This window comes from Macaca thibetana, chromosome 1, assembly GCF_024542745.1.
Source record: "Macaca thibetana thibetana isolate TM-01 chromosome 1, ASM2454274v1, whole genome shotgun sequence".
Lineage (NCBI taxonomy): Eukaryota > Metazoa > Chordata > Mammalia > Primates > Cercopithecidae > Macaca > Macaca thibetana.
Window position 1 is genome coordinate 61,386,755 of NC_065578.1, and position 22,586 is coordinate 61,409,340.

The window sequence follows — 22,586 nt, forward strand, 5'->3', positions numbered from 1 at the left end:
ATTTGCTAGAAGTTCTCCAAGTACCGTAGAGGCAGCATGTACCAGCGTCAAGGCCTCTGCTGTAGGACACCACCACCTCACTAGTCTATTCCCTTTGCCACCAGTCAGCTCCACTTCTTCATATAAATAGGCCTTGACTGGCCGATTGGAACCCAGAACCCAGTCTTTTTACCCCAAACCTAGTAGCATAGGGCTGGAAGTGAGACATAATAAGAATGGGACACAGCACCTCCTTCATTTTTTTTTTTTTTTTTTTTTTTTTTTGAGCCGGAGTCTGGGAACAAGCCTTGTCTGGGAACACTCTTTCAGCCTCATGTCAATTTCTATCGCACTGAGAGCCCAAGGACACGTGATCAGTAACAGAAGGCTTTCACCTTTAAAAAATCTAATCACAGTAACCTTATTACACTTAAATTAACAGTTATTCTTAATATCATCAAATATCCAGTCAGTGTTCAAATTTTCCTGTTGTTTTTGTTTGAGAGAGGGTCTTGCCTTGGGTTCCTAAAGTGCTGGGATTACAGGCTTGAGCCACCTCATCCAGTTTTTTTGTTTGTTTGTTTTGGTTTGGTTTTTTCTTTTTTTAGACAAGGTCTTGCTCTGTCACCCAGGCTGGAGTGTAGTGGTGTGATTGTAACCGCCCAATAGGTTCACCTTGCCCACTGCCTACACAGAGCCCATTTATCAAGACGGGGGAACTGCAATAGAGAAAGAGTAATTCACACAGAGTGGGCTGTGTGGGAGACCGGAGTTTTATTACTCAGATCAATCTCCCGAAGCATTCAGAGATCAGAGTTTTTAAGGACAACTTGGTGGAAGGGGGGAAGCCAGTGAGCCAGGAGTGCTGATTGGTCAGGTCAGAGATGAAATCATAGAGAGTCAAAGCTGTCTTCTTGTGCTGAGTCAATTCCTGGGTGGGGAATTGACTCACCAATATCAGGTGAGCCAGTTTATTGATCTGGGTGGTACCAGCTGATCCATCAAGTGCAGGATCTGCAAAATATCGTGAAATATCTCCCTGGTCTTAGGTTTTACAGTAGTGTTTTTATCCCCAGAAGCAATCTGAGGAGAGTCAGAGTCTTGTAGCCTCCAGCTGCATGATTCCTAAACCATAATTTCTAATCCTGTGGCTAATTTGTTAGTCCTGCACAAGCAGTCTAAATCCCCAGGGTTTGTTCTGGGAAAGGGCTGTTGTTGTTTCAAACTATGAACAAGTGATCCTTCCACCTCATCCTCCCAAAGTGCTGGGATTATAGGCAGTAAGAAGAAATAAGGGATTAAAAACAAAAGACAAGGCCAGGCGTGGTAGCTCACGCCTGTAATCCCTGCACTTTGGGAGGCTGAGGGAGGTAGATCACAAGGTCAGGAGTTCCAGAGCAGCCTGGCCAACATGGTGAAACCCCGCCTCTACTAAAAATACAAAAATTAGCCGGGTGTGGTGGCGCATGCCTGTAGTCTCAGCTACTCGGGAGGCTGAGGCAGGAGAATTGCTTGAACCGGGGAGGCGGAGGTTGCAGTGAGCCGAGATTGTGCCATTGCACTCCAGCCTGGACGACAGAGCAAGACTACGTCTCAAAAAGCAAATAAATTAAAAATAAAAAACAAAAGACAAAATTCTGTGTTTATTCATGTGCTGTGTATTGACTGAACTACCAGATATTGAGGCTTCTCTGCTTATTAGCTGCATGATGTTGGGCAAGTCAAGTTCCATGTGAGCCTGGCAAGTCAGGCCTGGGGAGTCCAACAGAAATTTTGAGTCTCTATTACAGAGCAAGACACTGTCTCAAGAAACAAAATGAAACAAAAAAGAGTATTGGTATGTGGGGAGTTTGGCTCCTGTAGAAAGGGTAGTCTGGGAGACCTGTTAGAGGAGTTAACATTGGACCTGAGACCTGAGGATGAACAGAAGCCATATTGAAAGAACTGAGAAAATAACTCAAAGAGGTGGATGGGCGCGGTGGCTCACGCCTGTAATCCCAGCACTTTGGAGGCTGAGGCAGGTGGATCACGAGGTCGGAGTTCGAGACCAGCCTGGTCAACATGGTGGAACCCCATCTCTACTAAAAATACAAAAATGAGCCGGGCGTGGTGGCTCGCGCCTGTAATCCCAGCTACTCAGGAGGCTGAGGCAAGATAATCACTCGAACCCAGGAGGCGGAGGTTGCAGTGAGCCCAGATTACGCCACTGCACTCCAGCCTGGTGACAGAGCAAGACTCTGTCTCAAAAAGAAAAAAATAAAAAATAAAAAATTAGCTGGGCGTGGTGGCGTGCTCCTGTAATCCCAGCTACTCGGGAGGCTGAGGCAGGAGAACTGCTTGAACCCAGGAGGCGGGGGTTGCAGTGAGCCCAGATCGCGCCACTGCACTACTCCAGCGCTGTGGCGACAAGAGAAAGACTCTGTCTCAAAAACAAACAAACAAACAAAAACTCGCGGAGGAAACAGCCAGTGCAAGGGCCCTGAGGCAGGAAGTTCTGTTTTCTGAGGAACAGAAAGAGACCGTGTTTCTGTTGTGAGGAGAGTAGTGCTAAGACAATGTTGAAGGGGCAGTCAGGATAGAATGAGGAGGTAGAAATTCAACCGAAACAGGAAGCCACTGAAAGGTATTGGAAGGGGAGGAGGATTGCAGAGGGGTCGCGGGAGAGACCAGGGAGCAGTTGGGGGTGTTTTCAGTGATTCAGATGAGAGACAATGGGGCTTGGACTGGGCTGGAGCTGTGGAGATGGAGAAAAGCGGGCAAATTGAAGGACTCAGGAATGGATTAACTGCGAAGGTTGAAGAAAAGGAATGAGGTGACCTTGGGATTCACGCCTGGGTGATGAGGCGCTTTAGAGGTGCCTTTATTCAGATTTCAGTCTGAAGTCGGGTCTGAGGGGTGGGGCTCGTTCAAGCGAAGGTTCGGTGGAGACAGAAGGAATTGGGCTCAGTCGGGAGGCAGCGATGGAAGTCAGCAATTGCTTAGGGCAGAATGTGATTTCCGGGGAGGAGGCGAGGGTATGTAGACAGAGGGGGTTGGACACACTAGGAGGGGAGGAGCCAGCCGAGAGATCCTGAGTCCCCTCAGTCCTTAATTAAAAACCTCCATCCTCACTTTGTTCGCGTCAGTCGTCCAGGCGTCCTTTTCCGCCAGGTAAGGCTCCCCCGGGTGTTTGGGGCCCTGGGTGCCCCGGGTAAGGCGGGTCCAGGCGCGTGGGATCCAGGGCGCCCCGGGTAAAGCTGGTCCAGGCGCGTGGGCTCCGGGGTGCCCCGGGTAAGGCCGGTTCAGGCGCGAGGGGCCTGAGGTGCCCCAGGCAGGGCTGATCCGGGTGCGTGGGTCCAGGGGTGCCCCGGGTAAGGCTGGCCCGGGTGCGTGGGGCCCGGGATGGGGCAGGCAGTTGGCCGCCTCACTTTACTCCCTGCTCTTTCCCTTACCTTCCGTGGCGAAGTGAGGAAAAAAAGTATCCTAAGACTTTACCCCCAAATTGGAAACATTAAAGTAGTTCTGTAAAGAAAAAATGAAGTCAAGAAAATGAGGTGGTGTTTGACAAGTCCTAGCTTTAAAAAAAAAAGGATGGAGGGGGCGGAAGCGGTGGCTCACGCCTGTAATCCCAGCACTTTGGGAGGCCGAGGCGGGCTGCGGTCGGGAGTTTGAGACCAGCCTAACCAACATGGAGAACCCCGTCTCTACTAGAAGTACAAAATTAGCCGGGCTGAGGCAAGAGAATCGCTTGAACCCGAGAGGCGGAGGTTGCACTGAGCCAAGATCGCGCCATTGCACTGCAGCCTGGGCAACAAGGGCGAAACTCCGTCTCAAAAAAAAAAAAAAAAAAAAAAAAAAAAAAAAAAGATGGAAGCCGGGCGCGGTGGCTCACGCCTGTTATTCCAACACTTTCGGAGGCCGAGGCAGGCGAATCACGAGGTCGGGAGATCGAGACCATCCTGGCCAACATGGGGAAATCCCGTCTCTACTAAAAATAAAAAATTAGCCGGGTGTGGTGGCTCGCGCCTGTAACATTCCCAGCTACTCGGGAGGCTGAGGCATGAGAATCGCTTGAACCGGGGAGGCGGAGGTTGTAGTGAGCCGAGATCGGGCCACTGCACTGCAGCCTGGGCAGCAAAGCGAAACTCCGTCTCAAAAAAACAAAAAGTGTTTTATTATGTGACTGGAAAAATTGATTTGGAAGTAATAACTTCTGCATTTTCTTCAATTTCCTCCAATTGTTAGGCAAATTTCATTCTTGTTCAAATTGCAAAAGGAAAGCGTGTCTTCCATAATGGACCCCCAACTCTCACAAAGAAGAAACCATTCTCTCCAGCCCCTCCCTGTCCTCCTCAGATTCACCTCTGGGTCCTCCCCTTCCCTGCAGCCCTCTCCCGACTTGCACCCCAGACTCTGCTAATGACTTGTGTGCCTTTTTAAGCAAACACGTGCATAGAGAAGTGCTTTTTTTTCCTGTCTACAATATGAGGTGATTTTCTACATTAAATAAACCTTAAAATTTGGTGTTATGAACTTGAATTCTAGGCACCAAGGCACAGCTTCCAGTAGACCCAAGTCCTGCTTTGCAGAGAGTTCGTCTTCCCCGGGAAGGTACAGAGGTGGATGAACTGCTGAGACTTGGTAGGTAGTTTAGTGGATTCGGGGCAGGATTAGTGGCGGGTATGTGTGCCGGTGGGGTTTTTTGTTTTTTGTTTTTTGTTTTGAGACGGAGTCTCGCTCTGTCACCCAGGCTGGAGTGCAGTGGCGTGGTCTTCGCTCACTGCAAGCTCCGCCTCCCGGGTTCACGCCATTCTCCTGCCTCAGCCTCCCGAGCAGCCGGGACTACAGGCGGGACTACAGGCGCCCGGCTAATTTTTGTATTTTTAGTAGAGACGGGGTTTCACCGTGTTAGCCAGGGTGGTCTCGATTTCCCGACCTCGTGATCTGCCCGTCTCCGCCTCCCAAAGTGCTGGAATTACAGGCGTGAGCCACCGCGCCCGGCCAACCGGTGGGGTATTTTATTTTTTGAGACGGAGTTTCGCTCTTGTCTCCCGGGCTGGAGTGCAATGGTGCCATCTCCGCTCACTGCAACCTCCGCCTCCTGGGTTCAAGCGATTCTCCTCCGTCAGCCTCCCAAGTAGCTGGGATTACAGGCGCCTGCCACTATGCCCGGCTAATTTTTGTGTTTTTAGTAGAGACGGGGTTTCGCCATTTCAGCCAGTGTGGTCTCGAGCTCTTGACCTCAGGTGATCCTTCCACCTCCATCTCACCAAGTGATGGGATTACCGGCATGAGCCACCACGCCTGGACTGGGGAGGGGTATTTTAGAGTGAAACAGGGGAAGTGACCTTGGGTCTGATAAAGAAATGAGTCCTAACTATAGTGTGGATTAGGACCCTTTTGCAGTCTGGTGCTATTAGCAGAACCCACAGTTTCGTAATCACTAGAAACCACGTTTTATTTCACATAACAGTTGTTGCAAGTTTTGCACTCACTACTTAAGATTATAAGGGTAGGACCTGCGTGGTGGCTCACACCGGTAATCCCAGCACTTTGGGAGGTTGAGGAGGGCAGATCACTTAAGGTCTGGAGTTCGAGACCAGTCTGGCCAACATGGCGAAACCCCATCTCTACTAAAAAATACAAAAATTAGCCGGGCGTGGTGGCACGCTCCTGTAGTCCCAGCTACTTGGGAGGCTGAGGCAGGAGAATCGCTTGAACCTGGGAAGCGGGGGTTGCAGTGAGCTGAGATTGTGCCACTGCACTCCAGCCTGGGTGACACTGAGACTCCATCTCAAAAACAAAACAAAACCCTGTAAATTACTTGAATGCCCACTGCTGAGGGAATTACTTACTGAACCAAAATATGTTCAATATGTTCAAAATATGGCATGTCACACATAGAAAAGTGAGGTGTGCACATGTAACTGGAAGATTACAAATGGCCTATTGAAAAAGAAAAATAATGTTAAAAGTATAAAGCTATTAAAAAAAAATTAAATGTCCCCTGACCTAAGGAAAGAGACATACCAACTAGAATTCGAAGTTGGCATTCTCCTTTATTGTCCTCCTATGCACCCATAAAAATCAGGCACTTTAGCTTGGTATGGTGGCATGCCTGTAATACCAGCTCCTTAGGATAAGACTGAGGTGAGAGGATCACTTGGTCCCAGGAGTTTGTGACTGCAGCGAACAGTGATCATGCCACTGCTTGTCACGCTGGGTGAGAGTGAGACCTCAAAAAAAAAAAAAAAAAGCGAAAACACAAAAGAAAAGTCACGTGTACATTGTGAGAGATACCACACCAAACTTTGGGTGGCCTCAGAGGTCAGATTATAGAGACTGAGGTGAGGGAATATTAATTTTTCTTATATAAAAGAAAGAAAAAATAAAAGAGAAGTCCATAATCCCCCAGCAAATTCAGAAAAACCCACACACCAACCCCCCAATAACAGGCTGCCAGTGTTGAAAAGGTAATTCACCACAAAGGAAATGCAAGCAGATAAACATATGAAAAGATGGCAGTCACAAGCCAAGGCAATGCAAATCAGCAAGCTTTTTTCCATCCCTAAAATTAAAGGAAAAGTTTATTCTCCCTCCCAACCCCCAGTCCCTTGAGGGAAGTGCTAAACATTTTTTGCCTTCCCAACCGGTGTTCTCCTATATTGCATACTTTTGGAGTAACCTCCTTAAAATATAAAGCAGAACTTGTGAGTACACTGATGAAAATCTCCCAAGTCTCCCTAATCACTTTCTTTTTTTTTTTTTTTTTTTTTTTCTGACAGGGTCTTGCTCTGCCTCCCAAGCTGGAGTGCAGTGATGCAATCCTAGCTCACAGTAACCTTGAACTCCTGGGCTCAAGTAATCCCCCCACCTCAGCCCCCCAAGTAGCTCAGACTGCAGGCAGAAGCCAGGACGCCTGGTCCCTGAGCCCTTTTGATGGCTACCATCCAGCCCTGAGGCAAAATTTGCTAAATTTGTACCAGCCTCTGCTTTCTTCTTGATCAGGGATTCTGAACCCAGAGTGCCTGGGTAGTGCCTGGCTAGAATTCAGAGTATGTGATATCGTGGATGTGAAAAAGGTCACGTATATTTATTGTCATTAAACGCTAATTATAATTTAGCCTTCAGCATTTGAGGTCAGGAGCAGTAATGCTTGTAATCTCAGCACTTAGGGAGGCCTAGGCGGGTGGATCACCTGAGGTCAGGAGTTTGAAACCAGCCTGGCCAACACGGTGAAACCCCGTCTCTACTAAAAATACAGAACTTAGCTGGGCGTGCTGGCGTGTGCCTGTAGTCCTCAACCCAGCAGGCTGAGGTGGAAGAATCGCTTGAACCCGGGAGGTAGGGTTTGCAGTAAGCCGAGATTGTGCCACTGCACTCCAGCCTAGTCGGCAGAGTGAGACTCTGTCTCAAAAAAAAGGAAAAAAAAAAGTAGCATTTGATACAGTTAATGACAAATAATAAATCCCACTGCACCGGGCTGTAATTTTCAGTTTTAAGCCAGGCATGGTGGTGTGTGCTTGTATTCCCAGCTACTCAGGAGGCTGAGAAAGGAGTTTGAGTGTAGCCTGGGCAACATGGCAAGACCCTGTCTCTTTTTAAAAAGTTAATTAATTTCCGGTTTCTCATTGCACCTATCATGTACTATAGAGTGACTCTTGGAAAACACATTACCCAAAAAAGGTAGTGTTACATAATAGGGCACCGGCCAGATTAATTACTGAAAAGGTCTAAAAATCCCCAGGGTCACTATGAATGTGACCAGAGTGGATATTTGCCCCTGCACTGGCTGTAATCAGGATGTTCAAACACTGAAATGTGTTTTGATATGCATTCTCCTGACTAATATAATTGACCAATCTTTTTGTGTTTACTCTACATACGGTTTTTGTATATGTGTTTAAGAATGGGATTGTACTCTGTATATTTTCTGCACCGTTTTTTTCCTTCTAACGTACCAAAGACATCCTTAACCAATGTGTATGATTCTAATATACTCTATTAGGTAAAGTATAATTTTTATACGTACATTAAACATATTGTATGCACCATATAGAGTATATATATCATAACATATGGTGTGTATATATAACATAATGTATATTATTATTATTTGAAATGGAGTTTCACACTTGTTGCCCAGGCTGGAGTGCAATGGCGTGGTCTCAGCTCACTGCAACCTCCACCTCCGGCATTCAAGCAATTGTCCTGCCTCAACCTCCCAAGTAGCTGGGATGACAGGCGCCCACCACCACCACGCATGGCTAATTTTTGTATTTTTAGTGGAGACGGGATTTCATTTTGGCCAGGCTGGTCTCGAACTCCTGACCTCAGGTGATCCACCCACCTTGGCCTCCCAAAGTGCTAGAATTAACATACATGAGCCACTGTGCCTGGCCATAATGTATATTATAATGTATATTTTATAAATTATTGTATTATATATACTTATATATATCTATTATATATAATCGCATTGTGTACATAAACCATCATTTGTTCAATCCTTCTCTTTTAAGGACATTGTTTTCTAATTTGTTTTAGTTTATCAATTTTATTTTAGTTTTAGTTTTAGTTTTTTTTTTTTTTTTTTTTTTTTTTTTTTTTTTTTTTTTTTTTTGAGATGGAGTCTCGCTCTGTCGCCCAGGCTGGAGTGCAGTGGCCAGATCTCAGCTCACTGCAAGCTCCGCCTCCCGGGTTCCCGCCATTCTCCTGCCTCAGCCTCCCGAGTAGCTGGGACCACAGGCGCCGCCACCTCGCCCGGCTAATTTTTTTGTGTTTTTAGTAGAGACGGGGTTTCGCCGTGTTAGCCAGGATGGTCTCGATCTCCTGATCTTGTGATCCGCCCGTCTCGGCCTCCCAAAGTGCTGGGATTACAGGCTTGAGCCACCGCGCCCGGCCTAGTTTTAGTTTTTTTTTTGAGATGGAGTCTTGCTCGCTCTGTTGCCTAGGCTGTAGTGCAGTGGCATTAACCCTAATTCAACCTCTGCCTCCCAGGGTCGAGTGATTGTCCTGTCTCAGCCTCTGGAGTAGCTGGGATTACAGACACCCGCCATCATGCCCAGCTAATTTTTGTATTCTTAGTAGAGACAGGGTTTCACCATGTTGGCCAGGCTATTCACCATGTTGGCCAGGCTGGTCTGGAACTCCTGACCTCAGGTGATCTGCCCTCCTCAACCTCCCAAAGTGTTGGGATTACAGGCATAAGCCACCGCAACCGGCCTCAAGTTCACTTATTGTAGCGTTTATTGGACACAATAAAGGCACAATTGTTATCAAAAGAATTTGTCTGCATGTGAACATGTTACCCTTGTTTTCAGCTTTCTGTTTCATCTTGGCAAGTCAAGTAGAAGTCTGTTTCACCAGGGAGAGCTCAGTGGTTTTCCTTAAGGATTTTCAGTTTGAGAAAAAATTTAGAAGCATTATCAGGCCAGGCCCGGTGCCATATGCATTCCAACCTCAGCGAGTGAGACCCTGCGTCAAAAAAAAAAAAAAAAAGCATTGGAGCATTTTCTTTCCTTTTTTTTTTTTTTTTTTTGGCTCTGTCGCCCAGGCTGGAGTGCAGTGGCGACATCTGGGCTCACTGCAAGCTCCACCTCCCAGGTTCATGCCATTCTCCTGCCTCAGTCTCCCAAGTAGCTGGGACTATAGGCGCCCGCCACCGCGCCCAGCTAATTTTTTGTATTTTTTTAGTGGAGACGGGGTTTCACCATGTTAGCCAGGATGGTCTCAATCTCCCGACCTCGTGTTCCACCCACCTCGGCCTCCCAAAGTGCTGGGATTACAGGCGTGAGCCACCACGCCCGGCCAGTAGCATTTTCAATCATCAGTGAAAGAACTCATCATCCAGATTCAAAAACAAGTATTTTTCCCCATTTGCTTAATCTCCCTTTTTTCTTATTTATTTGTTTGCTGTGTTTTAAAGTAAATCCCAGACATCATACCATTTCACCTGTAAAAACTTCAGTATGTAGTTTTTATAAAATAAGGACACTTTCTTAACTAAATACAGTATTGTTACAGTTAATAAAATATATATTCCTCAATATCATTTAATAATCAGTCCATATTCAATACTCCCTGCATTTTATAGTTGATTCATTCAAATAGAGATCCAAAATAGGGGGAGCATACACTGCATCTAGTGAATTCCCTTAGTCTTCTGAATGAGAGTGGGCCCCTTTATTCCTGTTGAAGTCCTGTATAAGTTCCTACAGACCTGTCCTGTGGACTACTCGGTTGCTTTCTCAGTCCTTGATTAGATTCAGATACTATTGCTTGGTTTTTTAAATTTACTTAATTAAGAGGATAAGGCTGGGTGAGGTGGCTCACACCTGTAATCCCAGCACTTTGGGAGGCCTAGGTGGGCGGATCACCTGAGGTCGGGGGTTTGAGACCAGCCTAACCAACATGGAAAAACCTCGTCTCTACTAAAAGTACAAAATTAGCTGGGCGTGGTGGCGCATGCCTGTAATCCCAGCTACTTGGGAGACTGAGGCACGAGCCTGGGAGGCGGAGGTTGCGGTGAGCCAAGATCACGCCATTGCACTCTAGCCTTGGCAACAAGAGTGAAACTTCATCTCAAAAAAAAAGGGGATTAAGTGTGTAACTAATACTGATTCCTTCTCTTTTTTAGTAATCATTTACATGTTTCTTCTTTTAACCTTTTCTCTGGTGTAATCAAGATTTTCTGTATACATTTGTCCCCCTTACCTCCTGTTGCTCATATTTTGGAAGTTATTTTGTGATAGATAAGTGCCATGTTTTTAAAACAATTTTTTATAACTATCATGCTTTTTTTTTCTTTTTTTTTAGCTGTTCATTTATAATTTTTTATTTTTTATTTTTTTTGAGACAGAGGCTCACTCTGTATGTAGCCCAGAGGCATGAGCTGGGCTCATTGCAACTTCCACATCCTGGGTTGAATTTTTTTTTTATTTTTTGAGACAGTGTCTTGGTCTCTTGCTCTTGTCACACAGGCTGGAGTGCAACCACACAATCTCAGCTCACTGCAACCTCCACCTCCTGGCTTCAACTGATTCCCCTGCCTCAGCTTCCCAAGCAGCTGGGACTACAGGAACCCACCACCACGCTCAGCTAAATTTGTATTTTTAGTAGAGATGGCGTTTCACCGTGTTGGCCAGGCTAGTCACGAACTGCTGACCTCAGGTGATCCGCCCACCTCAGCCTCCCAAAGTGCTGGGATTACAGGTATGAGCCACCTCACCTGGCATAATTTGTTTTTTTAAAAAAACTAGAGATGAGGTCTTACTATATTGCTGAGGCTGCTCAAACTCCTGGGCTCAAGCAATCACCTCAGCCACCCAAAGTGCTGGGATTACAGGTGTGAGCCACTGCGCTTGGCCTGTTTTAAATTTTTATGGTTACATAGTAGATGTATTTATTTATTTTCATACAGACATGCAATGTGTAATAATCACATCAGGGTAAATGGGGGTATCCTATCCATCGCCTCAAACATTTATCATTTCTTGTTAAAAACATTCCAATTATTCTCTTTATATATACAATAAGCTATTGTTGAGTGTAGGTACCCTGTTGTGCTACCAAATACTAGATCATTTTTGTACCCATTAGCCATCCGTATTCCCTGCACCCATCCACCTACTACCCTGCCCAGCCACTGGTAACCATCATTCTACTCTCTTTTTTTTGAGACAGGGTCTCACTCTGTCGCACAGTATGGTGGCGTGATCTTGGCTCACTGCAACCTCCACCTCCCGGGTTCAAGCAGTTCTTATGCCTCAGCCTCCTGAGTAGCTGGGACTACAGGTGCGTGCCACCAAGTCTGGCTAATTTTTGTTTTTGTTTTTTCTTTTGAGATGGAGTCTCGCTCTGATGCTCAGGCCAGAATGGAGTGGCATCATCTAGGCTCACTGCGAGCTCTGCCTCCCAGGTTCATGCCGTTCTCCTGCCTCAGCCTCCCAAGTAGCTGGGACTACAAGTGCCCACCACCATGCCCAGCTAATTTTTTGTTTATATTTTTAGTAAAGATGGGGTTTCACCGTATTAGCCAGGATGGTCTCTATCTTCTGACCTTGTGATCTGCCTGCCTCAGCTTCCCAGAGTGTTGGGATTACAGGCGTAAGCCATGGCGCCTAGCCTCTGCTAATTTTTGTATTTTTAGTAGAGATGAGGTTTCGCCATGTCGGCCAGGCTGGTCTCGAAGTCCTGACTTCAGGTGATCCACCTGCCTTGGCCTCCCAAAGTGCTGGGATTCTAGATGTGAGCCGCTGTGCCTGACCTTTTTTCACTATTCTCTAGAAGAGTTGGGGCACAACTGTGATAATAGTCGCTTCTAAATTTTCTGATTTAATTATGAAAGTTGAATGGTGCTCCCATTTTTCAACCATGCTTTATCTGTAGTTGTGCCCCCTTTTTGTTCATAGTGTTCCTTATTTGTATTTTGGTTTTGTTAATTCTGTATAAATTTCTGTTTTTCATTTCTTTGATTTGTGCACATCTCTTGGCTTCTTGGGTAGATTTTGCCCTTAATCTGATAATTTAACTTTAATTTTTATTCTTTTCTAGAAAATTCTAACATTTTAAGTCGATACATTTTCCTCAAAGCACCACTTCAGCTACATTCCCCAAGTTTTGATAGGTAATTATCATTTTGATTTAGTATTTTAAGTTTCTCCATTAGTTTGACTGATTAGTCATTTTAAAATTTAAATAACTTTAACCTTTAGTATTTAAACATTAAACATAGAAGTTTTAAATTTAATTTATCTTTTAATTTTATGCTATTATTTTTCCTGGTTCAGTTTTTATTGCAATGAAAAATTTCAATTATTTTTTAGAAACAGAGTCTCACTATGTTGTGCAGGCTGATGTTGAACTTCTGGGCTCAAGTAATCACTCCACCTCAACCCCCCAGAGTGCTAGGATTACAAGTGTGACACCGTGCCCTGCTTGAAATTCTTGGTTGGGTGCTCAGCAGATATCTTTTGTCCTGACATGAATGACATTTTAGCTGCTTATATGATTCTTATTTTGAAGGGGAGGGGACAGGGTCTCACACTGTCACCCAGGCTGGAGTGCAGTGTCAGCTCACTGCATCCTCTGCCTCCCTCAGGCTCAAGTGATCCTCTTACCTCAGCCTCAGTTATTGCTGGGACTACAGGTGCACACCACCACACCAGGCTAATTTTTTTATATTTTTGTAGAGACAGAGTTTCACCATGTTATCTAGGCAGGTCTCAATCTCTTTTTTTTTTTTTTTTTTTTTTTTTTTTTTTTTTTTTTTTTTTTGAGACGGAGTCTCGCTCTGTTGCCCAGGCTGGAGTGCAGTGGCGCGATCTCGGCTCACTGCAAGCTCCGCCTCCTGGGTTCACGCCATTCTCCTGCCTCAGCCTCCCGAGTAGCTGGGACTACAGGCCCCCGCCACCTCGCCCGGCTAATTTTTTGTATTTTTAGTAGAGACGGGGTTTCACTGTGGTCTCGATCTCCTGACCTTGTGATCCGCCCGCCTCGGCCTCCCAAAGTGCTGGGATTACAGGCGTGAGCCACCGCGCCCGGCCAGGTCTCAATCTCTTAAGCTCAAGTGATTCACCTGCCTTCACCAAGGAACCCTTTCTAGATTGCCCTGTAATCTAAAAAACAATATTCTTGGCTGGGCACGGTGGCTCACGCTTGTAATCCCAGCACTTTGGGAGGCCAAGGGAGGCGGATCACGAGGTCAGGAGTTTGAGGCCAGCCTGGCCAACATAGTGAAACTCTTGAGCCTTCGAAGTAGTTGGGACCACAGGCGTGTGTCACTATGCCCAGCTAATTTTTATATTTTTTGTAAAGAAGGCCTCCCTATGTTGCCCAGGCTGGTCTTGAATTCCTTGGGTCAAGTGATCCTCCCACCTCAGCCTCTATAAAAGTGCTGGGATTACACCCGTGAGCCACCATGCTTGGCCAAGAAAGTAATTTTGAATTGACTTGATAACTGGTTTTCAGAAAAAGTCTTAATAATCTCTGCAATTCAAAAGGGACACCTGTTTCTCAATTTTCTGTAAGATTCCATTCAAGTTAGCTGAGACTTGGATGATTTGGTATGATACATATGTTGATTTTTTAAAGAATAACATCTATTTTCTTGTAATTAATCTACTCATTATAGAGAACATAGACAACAAAGCTAATAGTATGGCAAATCAGACAGCTTCATTCTTAGTTATCTGCTCTTTGGTTAATTTATTGCATTCAAATCTTTATGTAAAGGGAGTTTTCATGATAATCTATAAATTATGAATTCTAATTTTTTTTCTGGTCTTAGTTTACAGATACCCATTTTGTTAGTGAACCTTTTATGAATTTATTATGGAGTGCACCCAGCATAGTTTTCTTAACTAAGCTCATATTCTTACAAAGTTTCTCAAGAGAATTCTTCAGTAAGTAATTTTTCATTTCTTTGTATTTCAGATTGACATATTTTAAGATTTTTTAATTTCTGAGGTCTAGCCGACCTGTAAGAACAAAATCATTCTGCAGGAATTAAAAACAGAATCCAGTCTTGACAACATATCCACAATGTCTGATGTATCTAGTAGTGTACAGTCAAAATTTGCTAGACTTGCAAAGAAACAGGAAAATATCACCTATATGAAAAGAAAGCAGTTAACAGAAACTGAAAAGGACATAGCTCCAGTATTAGATGTAAACTGCAAGGACGTATCAGCAATTGTTATGAATAAGTTTAAGGTCTTAATGGAAATTCAAGACCTGAAGTTTGAGGAGATGAGAGAAACTCTTAAAAGTGACCTAAAGGCAATTTTAGGAGGAAAAACTACAATACCTGAGGTAAAGAATTCAGAGAACTCCAGTAGTAGGACAGAGTTTCAACAAATAATCAATTTAGCATTACAAAAAACAGGGATGGTAGGGAAAACGGAAGGAGAAAACTCTAAAGTAGGTGATGATATTGAGAATTTAACCTTTAAAGTCAAAGAAGTAAATGAGCTGAGCAGGAAATTAGACAACGCTGATGAATACAATAGGAAGGAAGGTAAGAAATTACCCCAGAATGAATCACAAAGTTACAAAGTCCTTGGAAGTATGGAAGAAACCTTACGCAATGTAGATGACAGACATGGAAATCACAATGTCCATTTAGACATTACAGAAGGAGAGAGAAGGAAGGATGGGGAGGATGAATTTGTCAAAGACATGGGAGAGGAAAAAAAATTTCAGAAATTCAAGAATAAAGAGGACATTTTAAAAGCCTCCAGAGAAGAAAAAGTGTTGATGGATGAAGGAGCAGTACTTACCCTGGCTGCCAACCTTTCATCAGCAACGCTGAATATTAGTAAGCAATGGAGTGATGTCTTCAACATTCTGAGAGAACATGATTTTGAACCTAAATTTCTGTGCAAAGTTAAATTGGCATTTAAATGTGATGGTGAAATAAAGACATTTTCAGATCTGCAAAGCCTTAGAAAATTTGCCAGCCAAAAATCTTCTATGAAAGAATTATTGAAAGATGTACTCCCACAAAAGGAAGAAATAAGTGGAGGAGGAAGAAGATATGGAACTCAAGAAAAAAGGGTAAGCGTACAAATAGAAAAAGCTTATGTATAAATGTAATAGTTGGCACGGTTATTTTGAAGGATAAATCAATTTTTTTTTTCTTGAGTTTCACTCTTGTTGGCCAGGCAGGAGTGCAATGGCCCGATCTTGGCTCACCACAAACCCACCTCCCAGGTTCAAGTGATTCTCCTGTCTCAGCCTCCTGAGTAGCTGGGATTACAGGCTTGTGCCACCATGCCCAGATAATTTTGTATTTTCAGTAGAGACGGGTTTCTCCATGATGGTGAGGCTGGTCTCAAACCAAACTCCTGACGTCAGGTGATTTACCCACGTTGGCCACCCGACGTGCTGGAATTACAGGTGTGAGCCACTGCGCCCGGCCAGATAAATCAATTAAAGAAAAATGATTCCTTAAAAGTAAAAGCATAATACTAAAAGTAATGATTTAAAGGGCACTTTTTTTTTCTGTGAAGGTTTTATTATGTGCCGAGGGCAAGGGGGCCTCAGTCATTCTTGGCAGCTGGTTTAATCATGGTGGCCAAGATGGTGCTCAGCTCCTCTCCCTCTTGGTGTGGATGTGTGACCTCAGCCTTTTCTTGATGAACTTGAGGGCCTCTTTCATCAGGCCCTCACCATCACACCATGGATGGTGTGATGCTCCTACCTGGCGAAGCAGCACACCTCTCAGATCATGTCCCACACTAACTTGGTGTGTTTGGTCAGATGGCTGGAGCAGCAGCTGTACCTGGGCTTTTGGTCATGTTCTTGATCACCTTGTTGCCCTTGCTGAGGCCCAAAGCCTTAGGGTCACACAGAGTTGTGGCTGCTGTTCTCCAATGGCTGCTGTGCTGGAAGGTGCTTTTTTTTTTTTTTTTTTGGAGATGAAGTCTTGCTCTGTTTCCCTGGTGGGGGTGCGGTGGCTCAATCTGGGCTCACTGCACCCTCCACCTCCCAGGCTCAAGTGATCCTCCTACTCCAGCCTCCCGATAGCTGGGACCACGTGCATGCACCACCACGCCCAGCTAATTTTTGTACTTTTTGTAGAGACAAGGTTTTGCCACGTTGCCCAAGCTGGTCTCAAACTCCTGGGCTCAAGCAGTCTACATGCCTTGACCTCCCAAAGTGCTGGAATTACAGGTGTGAGCCACCATGCCCAGCCAAGGTCCAGATTTGTAAGCCAATTTTTTTTTTTTTTTTTTTTTTTTTGAGACGGAGTCTTGCTCTGTAGCCCGGGCTGGAGTGCAGTGGCCGGATCTCAGCTCACTGCAAGCTACGCCTCCCGGGTTTGCGCTATTCTCCTGCCTCAGCCTCCTGAGTAGCTGGGACTACAGGCGCCCGCCACCTCGCCCGGCTAGTTTTTTTGTATTTTTAGTAGAGACGGGGTTTCACCGTGTTAGCCAGGATGGTCTCGATCTCCTGACCTCGTGATCCGCCCGTCTCGGCCTCCCAAAGTGCTGGGATTACAGGCTTGAGCCACCGCGCCCGGCCCCAAGCCAATATTTTTTACATGTTTCCAAATGAATGCTTCTCCTCTGCCTTTCCCACATTTCCAAGTGTAACCTCTGCAAAGTGAGAATCCAGAAGGAGAAGGTACACTTGAATCAACAAATTATTTAAAAATCAGTATTTAATTCCAGAAATTAGCTGCTTCTAGTGTTTACACAGATGAGGCACCTAACCTGTCCTGGTGGGTTTGGGAAGACTGAAAAGCTCAATGGCCGACTAAGGGCTTCAAGGAATATTAGGAGCCAACATTTATATTGCAGACATCATCAGAAGCTCAGTACCTTGCTTACTTTATATTACAACAATCCTGGGGTGGTACTGTCATTAGACCCTGCTTTATAAGGAAAAGTGAGGCACTAGTAGCAAATGTGGCAATTGGGCCAGGGTTTGAATAGTTTTGAACTGAGCCTGTTGTATTCCTAACCAAAGCCTGCTTGTCTTTAAAGTCATAAGGCTATAGTGTAAACTGCAATTGGGGTCTTTTTTTTTTAAATTTTTGTATTAAATTTGTTGTTATCTGTGGGGAAAGGTAAATGTGAGCTTGGCGTTTTTGTTTGTGTGTGCTTATCATCTTCCTAAAGCAGATTGTAAACTTTAGCCAGATTACAATGCCTATTTACCATAGGACTCATATGTAATAAGCAGACAATTCATTAAAACAGGTAATTACTGATAATCAGTCACATACACAGCAGTAAATGTTGCGGGATCAAGAAGGAAGAAAGTAGACGTTATGACCTCATATAATTTGTTCCGAGATTACACAAGAAATGACAAATATCTTGAGATGATCTTAGGGAAACTTGATTTGTTTAGGGACCTAGGCCTTCAAGAACAATTAATATTTAAGCAGTTTTTCAGATATGTTCCCATTGTCAGAATGGAAGCCATATTAAAATTAGTGAATTGAAGTTTTAATTCTTTAAAATAAATGATTTGAATAAATAACTCTTCTTTTTCTTTGTTTAACTTTAGGGTAAAACCCTAATAGACTCAAAGCATAGAGCTGGAGAAATGACCAGTGATGGATTGAGCTTTCTATTTCTTAAAGAAGTGAAATTTGCTAAGCCAGAGGAGATGAACAACTTAGAGACTCAAGAGGAAGAGTTTTCTGAGCTAGAGGAGCTGGATGAAGAGGCCTCAGGGATGGAGGATGATAGAGAAGATACCTCAGAGCTGGAGGAAGAGGAAGAGGCCTCAAGGATGGAGGAGGAAGAGGCCTCAGGGATGGAAGAGGAGGAGGAAGAGGCCTCAGGGCTGGAGGAGGAAGAAGAAGAAGAGGCCTCAGGGCTGGAGGAGGAAGAAGCCTCAGAGGAGGAGGAGGAACAGACTTCAGAACAGGACTCAACCTTTCAGGGTCATACTTTGGTAGATGCAAAGCATGAAGTTGAGATAATCAGTGATGGCATGGAAACTATTTTCATTGACTCCATAGAGGATTCTGAACCAGAGGAGGAAGAGGAAGGAAAGGATTCTGAAATAGGAAAGGTAAAGACTACCTCCCTGCCTGAGAAAAAAGAAGCCTCATGTAGACAAAAAGAAATTCCCTTTAGTTATTTGGTTGGGGACTCTGGGAAGAAAAAGTTGGTGAAACACCAGGCAGTACACAAAACCCAGGAGGAACAGGAAGCAGCTGTGCCCACGAGTCAAGGAACTGGCACACCCTGTCTGACCTTATGTTCGGCCTCTCCCTCAGAGTCACTAGAGATAGGTTATGATGAGCGTAAAAAGCATTCACATACAAATTTGAGTATTTCAACAGGAGTCACCAAACTTAAGAAAACAGAAGAAAAGAAACACAGAACTCTGCACACAGAAGAACTAACATCTAAAGAAGCAGACTTAACACAGGAAACAGAAGAAAACTTGAGAAGTAGTGTGATTAATAGCATCAGAGAGATAAAAGAGGAGATTGGAAATCTGAAAAGTTCCCATCCAAGTGTCTTGGAAATTAAAAATTCAGTAGATGATCTAAGTAGCAGAATGGACATACTTGAAGAAAGAATAGATAGTCTAGAAGATCAAATTGAAGAATTCTCTAAGGATACAGTGCAAATGACCAAACAGATGATTAATAAAGAAAGGCAAAGAGAGATAGAGGATAGATCCAGAAGTTGCAATATTCGTTTGATAGGAATTCCAGAAAAAGAGAATAATGAGAATGGGGCAGAGGACATAATTAAGGAAATAATTGATGAAAACTTTGCAGAACTAAAGAAAGGTTCAAGTCTTGAGATTGTCAGTGCTTGCCGAGTGCCTAGTAAGATTGATGAAAAGAGACTGACTCCTAGACACATCTTGGTAAAATTTTGGAATTCTAATGATAAAGAGAAAATAATAAGGGCTTCTAGAGAGAGAAGAGAAATAACCTACCAAGGAACAAGAATCAGGTTGACGGCAGACCTATCACTGGACACACTGGATGCTAGAAGTAAATGGAGCAATGTCTTTAAAGTTCTGCTGGCAAAAGGCTTTAATCCTAGAATCCTATATCCAGCCAAAATGGCATTTGATTTTAGGGGTAAAACAAAGGTATTTCTTGATGTTGAAGAGTTTAGAGATTATGTTTCGCATATGCCCACCTTGAGAGAATTACTGGAAGATAATGTGCTTTAGCACTCTAGGGTGACTAGAAACAATATGCTTTCCTCCCCCAGCACACATCCAAAAATCAAGTAAAACTGGAAAATACACTTCTATCCAGAAGGATGGACAGCTAATAGCATACTTGGGGATGGAGGAGCAAGGAATATTACAGATTTACCTAGATGTTAATAAAGGGTGTGTTTAAAAAAGGCTGGTCTGAATGTAGAGTTATTTCAGTTGATTGTTCAGTCAGACAGAATTCCTTGTTCTACCTCCCCCACCCACCTCTCTACTGCAGTTGACTAGTCTTTTTAGAACTTATATTGTCCTAGCTTGTCTAAGAGTAAACTTCCTATACTATCGGGGGAGGGCCACACCTGTCAAGACAACCCATCAATGTAGTAGGAAAACAGGAGGGGACAGTAACAAAAGCACAGGAGTTCAAGGCCTCCTGGGCAATGTGGTGAAACTACAAAAAAAAAGGGAAGAAATGATACTTCACAAATTTGTATCATTTGTCATGATGTGATATTTGAATATTTTAAATCTTTTTCCCTTGAATACTGTATGCTATGTTTGCTTATTTAAAAATTTTCGATTACACATTTTCTGAAGTACTTTGTCATACATAAATAGCTTTTACATTTTATTGTGTAAACCCATTCCTGGAGAGATGAAATCTCTTCCCTAGCGTGACACTATAAGGTTTTCAGTTTATTTAAGAATGAAATGAATCGGCTGGGTGCTGTGGCTCACACCTGTAACCCAAGCACTTAGGAAGGCTGAGGTAGGCATATCTCGAGAACAAGACCGTCATGGTCAACATGGTGAAACCATGTCTCTACTAAAAATACAAAGTTAGCTGGATGTGATGGTGCTTGCCTGTAGTCCCAGCTACTTGAGAGGCTGAGGCAGGAGAATCCCTTGAACCTGGGAGGCGGAGTTTGCACCACTGCACTCCATCCTGGTGACAGCGATACTCCGTCTCAAAAAAAAAAATTTGCAATGGATGATTAGTGAAGAAATTAAGGAGAGGGAGTGATCTCGTCATTTAGACTGCTAGTAGGACTAATTTAGTAGATTCCTGTTTTTTCCCCCCTCCCCCAAACAGTAGCATCTTGGCATAACTGGTATAAAAATAGGGCTGGGTGAGCTGGCTCACACCTGTAATCCCAGTATTTTGGGAGGCCGAGGCGGGCAGATCACCTGAGGTCAGGAGTTTGAGACTAGCCTGGCCAACATGGTAAAAACCCATCTCTACTAAAAATACAAAAATTACTTGAATGTGGTGGTGGGGACCTGTAATCGCAGCTACTTGGGAGGCTGAGGCATGATAACCACTTGAACCTGGGAAGTGGAGGCTGCAGTGAACCAAAATTGTGCCACTGTACTCCAGCCTGGGAGACAGAATAAGTGAAACTCATCTCACCAAAAAAAAAAAATCAGGCCAGGCATGATGGGCCATAATTCCATAATCCCCGTCTGCAAAGATGAGGCAGATATTGGAGGAGTGATGCTTCTACAAGCCAAGGAACACCATGTGTTCTCAGCAACTAGAAGCTAAAGGAGGTAAGGAAGGAATCTTCCCTAGATCTTCTGGTGTGAGCATGAGCCTGCCAATACCTTTATCTCGGATGTCTAGCCTCCAGAACCACAAGGGAATACATTCTTGTTTTTTTGTTTGTTTCTTTTGAGACGGAGTGTTGCTCTGTCACCCAGGCTGGAGTGCAGTGGCGCGATCTCGGCTCACTGCAAGCTCCGACTCCTGGGTTCACACCATCCTCCTGCCTCAGCTTCCCGAGTAGCTGGGACTACAGGCGCCCGCCACCACGCCTGGCTAATTTTTTGTATTTTTAGTAGAGACAGGGTTTCACCTTGTTAGCCAAGATGGTCTCCATCTCCTAACCTCGTGATCTGCCCGCGTCAGTCTCCCAAAGTGCTGGGATTACAGGTGTGAGCAACCGCGCCTGGCCACATTCTTATTTTAAGTCACTGAGCTTGTGGTACTTTGTGATGGCAGGCCTACAAAACAAATGCAGTAGTCATGACCCCAATTCACCTCCTAAACACTGCTGTCCCCTAGACTCATAGCCGGTTGCTTCAGAGATATTGGTGGCTGGAAGATTTTAAGAGGCCAAACCACAGGAATCTGCTGACTGATTTATTTGCAGCAGCCAGTTTGAGAGACAGAGAAGCCTGAACCTCTGCAGTAGCCTCAACCTGGATGCTTACATTGACATTTATTTTTGAGACAAGATCTCACTCTCACCCAGGTTGGAGTGCAGTGGCACAATCATCAGGGCTCACTGCAGCGTCAACCTCCCAGGCTCAAGTGATCCTCCTGCCTCAGCCTCCCAAATAGCTGGAATCACAGGCACACCACCATGCCCAGCTAGTTTTTTGGTGTTTTTTGTAGAGACGGAGTTTCTCCATGTTGCCCAGTGGTCTCGAACTCCTGGGCGCAAGTGATCAGCCCACCTCAACGTCCCCAAGTGCTGGGATTATAGGCGTGAGCCACCTTGCCTGACCACTTTGAAATATTTATACAAAGTCAAGACTTGTCTTTTCTTGTGGAATTTATTTGAATATAGTAATTAAGCTGCCTTTTTCCAAGGCTGAGGGAAAGGAAAAGAATTCCAGTGCAGAGAGTAGATAAAATTGAGAATCTTCTGTCCCTGCTACTCAATCAACGCTAGGCAGGGTCCCTCTATTGATTTTCCCCTTTATCCTCAGTCCTCACTCATTCTTCCCCTGCCTCCCAGTGTTCACCTACTCTATGTGTCATGTAAATCCTTGGAGACATGGGTTTCTTCTAAAATACATCATTTTGTGAGTGTATTCTTAATTGATGTGAGTGTAGTACTGTGACAGTGAATGAAGACCATGCAAATGGGGAGAAACTTAGGCTATATATTCAGACCTTGCTCCGCTGGGCACGGTGACTCACACCTGTAATCCCCGCAATTTGGGTGGCTGAGGAGGGTGGATCATTGGAG

General features: G+C 44.5%; 1 protein-coding gene across 2 annotated transcripts; it reads left to right on the plus strand.

Annotated features, from left to right (window-relative positions):
- Positions 1–2,879: 2,879 nt before the first annotated feature.
- On the plus strand, positions 2,880–19,889 carry L1TD1 (LINE1 type transposase domain containing 1). Of its 2 annotated transcripts, XM_050753277.1 has the most exons (5): positions 2,880–3,129; positions 4,504–4,599; positions 12,514–12,586; positions 14,395–15,516; positions 17,980–19,889. In XM_050753277.1, the coding sequence occupies exons 4-5, from the start codon at positions 14,503–14,505 to the stop codon at positions 19,618–19,620; spliced, it is 2,655 nt and encodes an 884-aa protein (XP_050609234.1). In that variant the 5' UTR covers positions 2,880–3,129; positions 4,504–4,599; positions 12,514–12,586; positions 14,395–14,502; the 3' UTR covers positions 19,621–19,889. The 2 variants fall into 2 exon arrangements, with proteins under 2 accessions (XP_050609234.1, XP_050609187.1); XM_050753230.1 differs by lacking the exon at positions 12,514–12,586.
- The last annotated feature ends 2,697 nt before the right edge of the window (positions 19,890–22,586 follow it).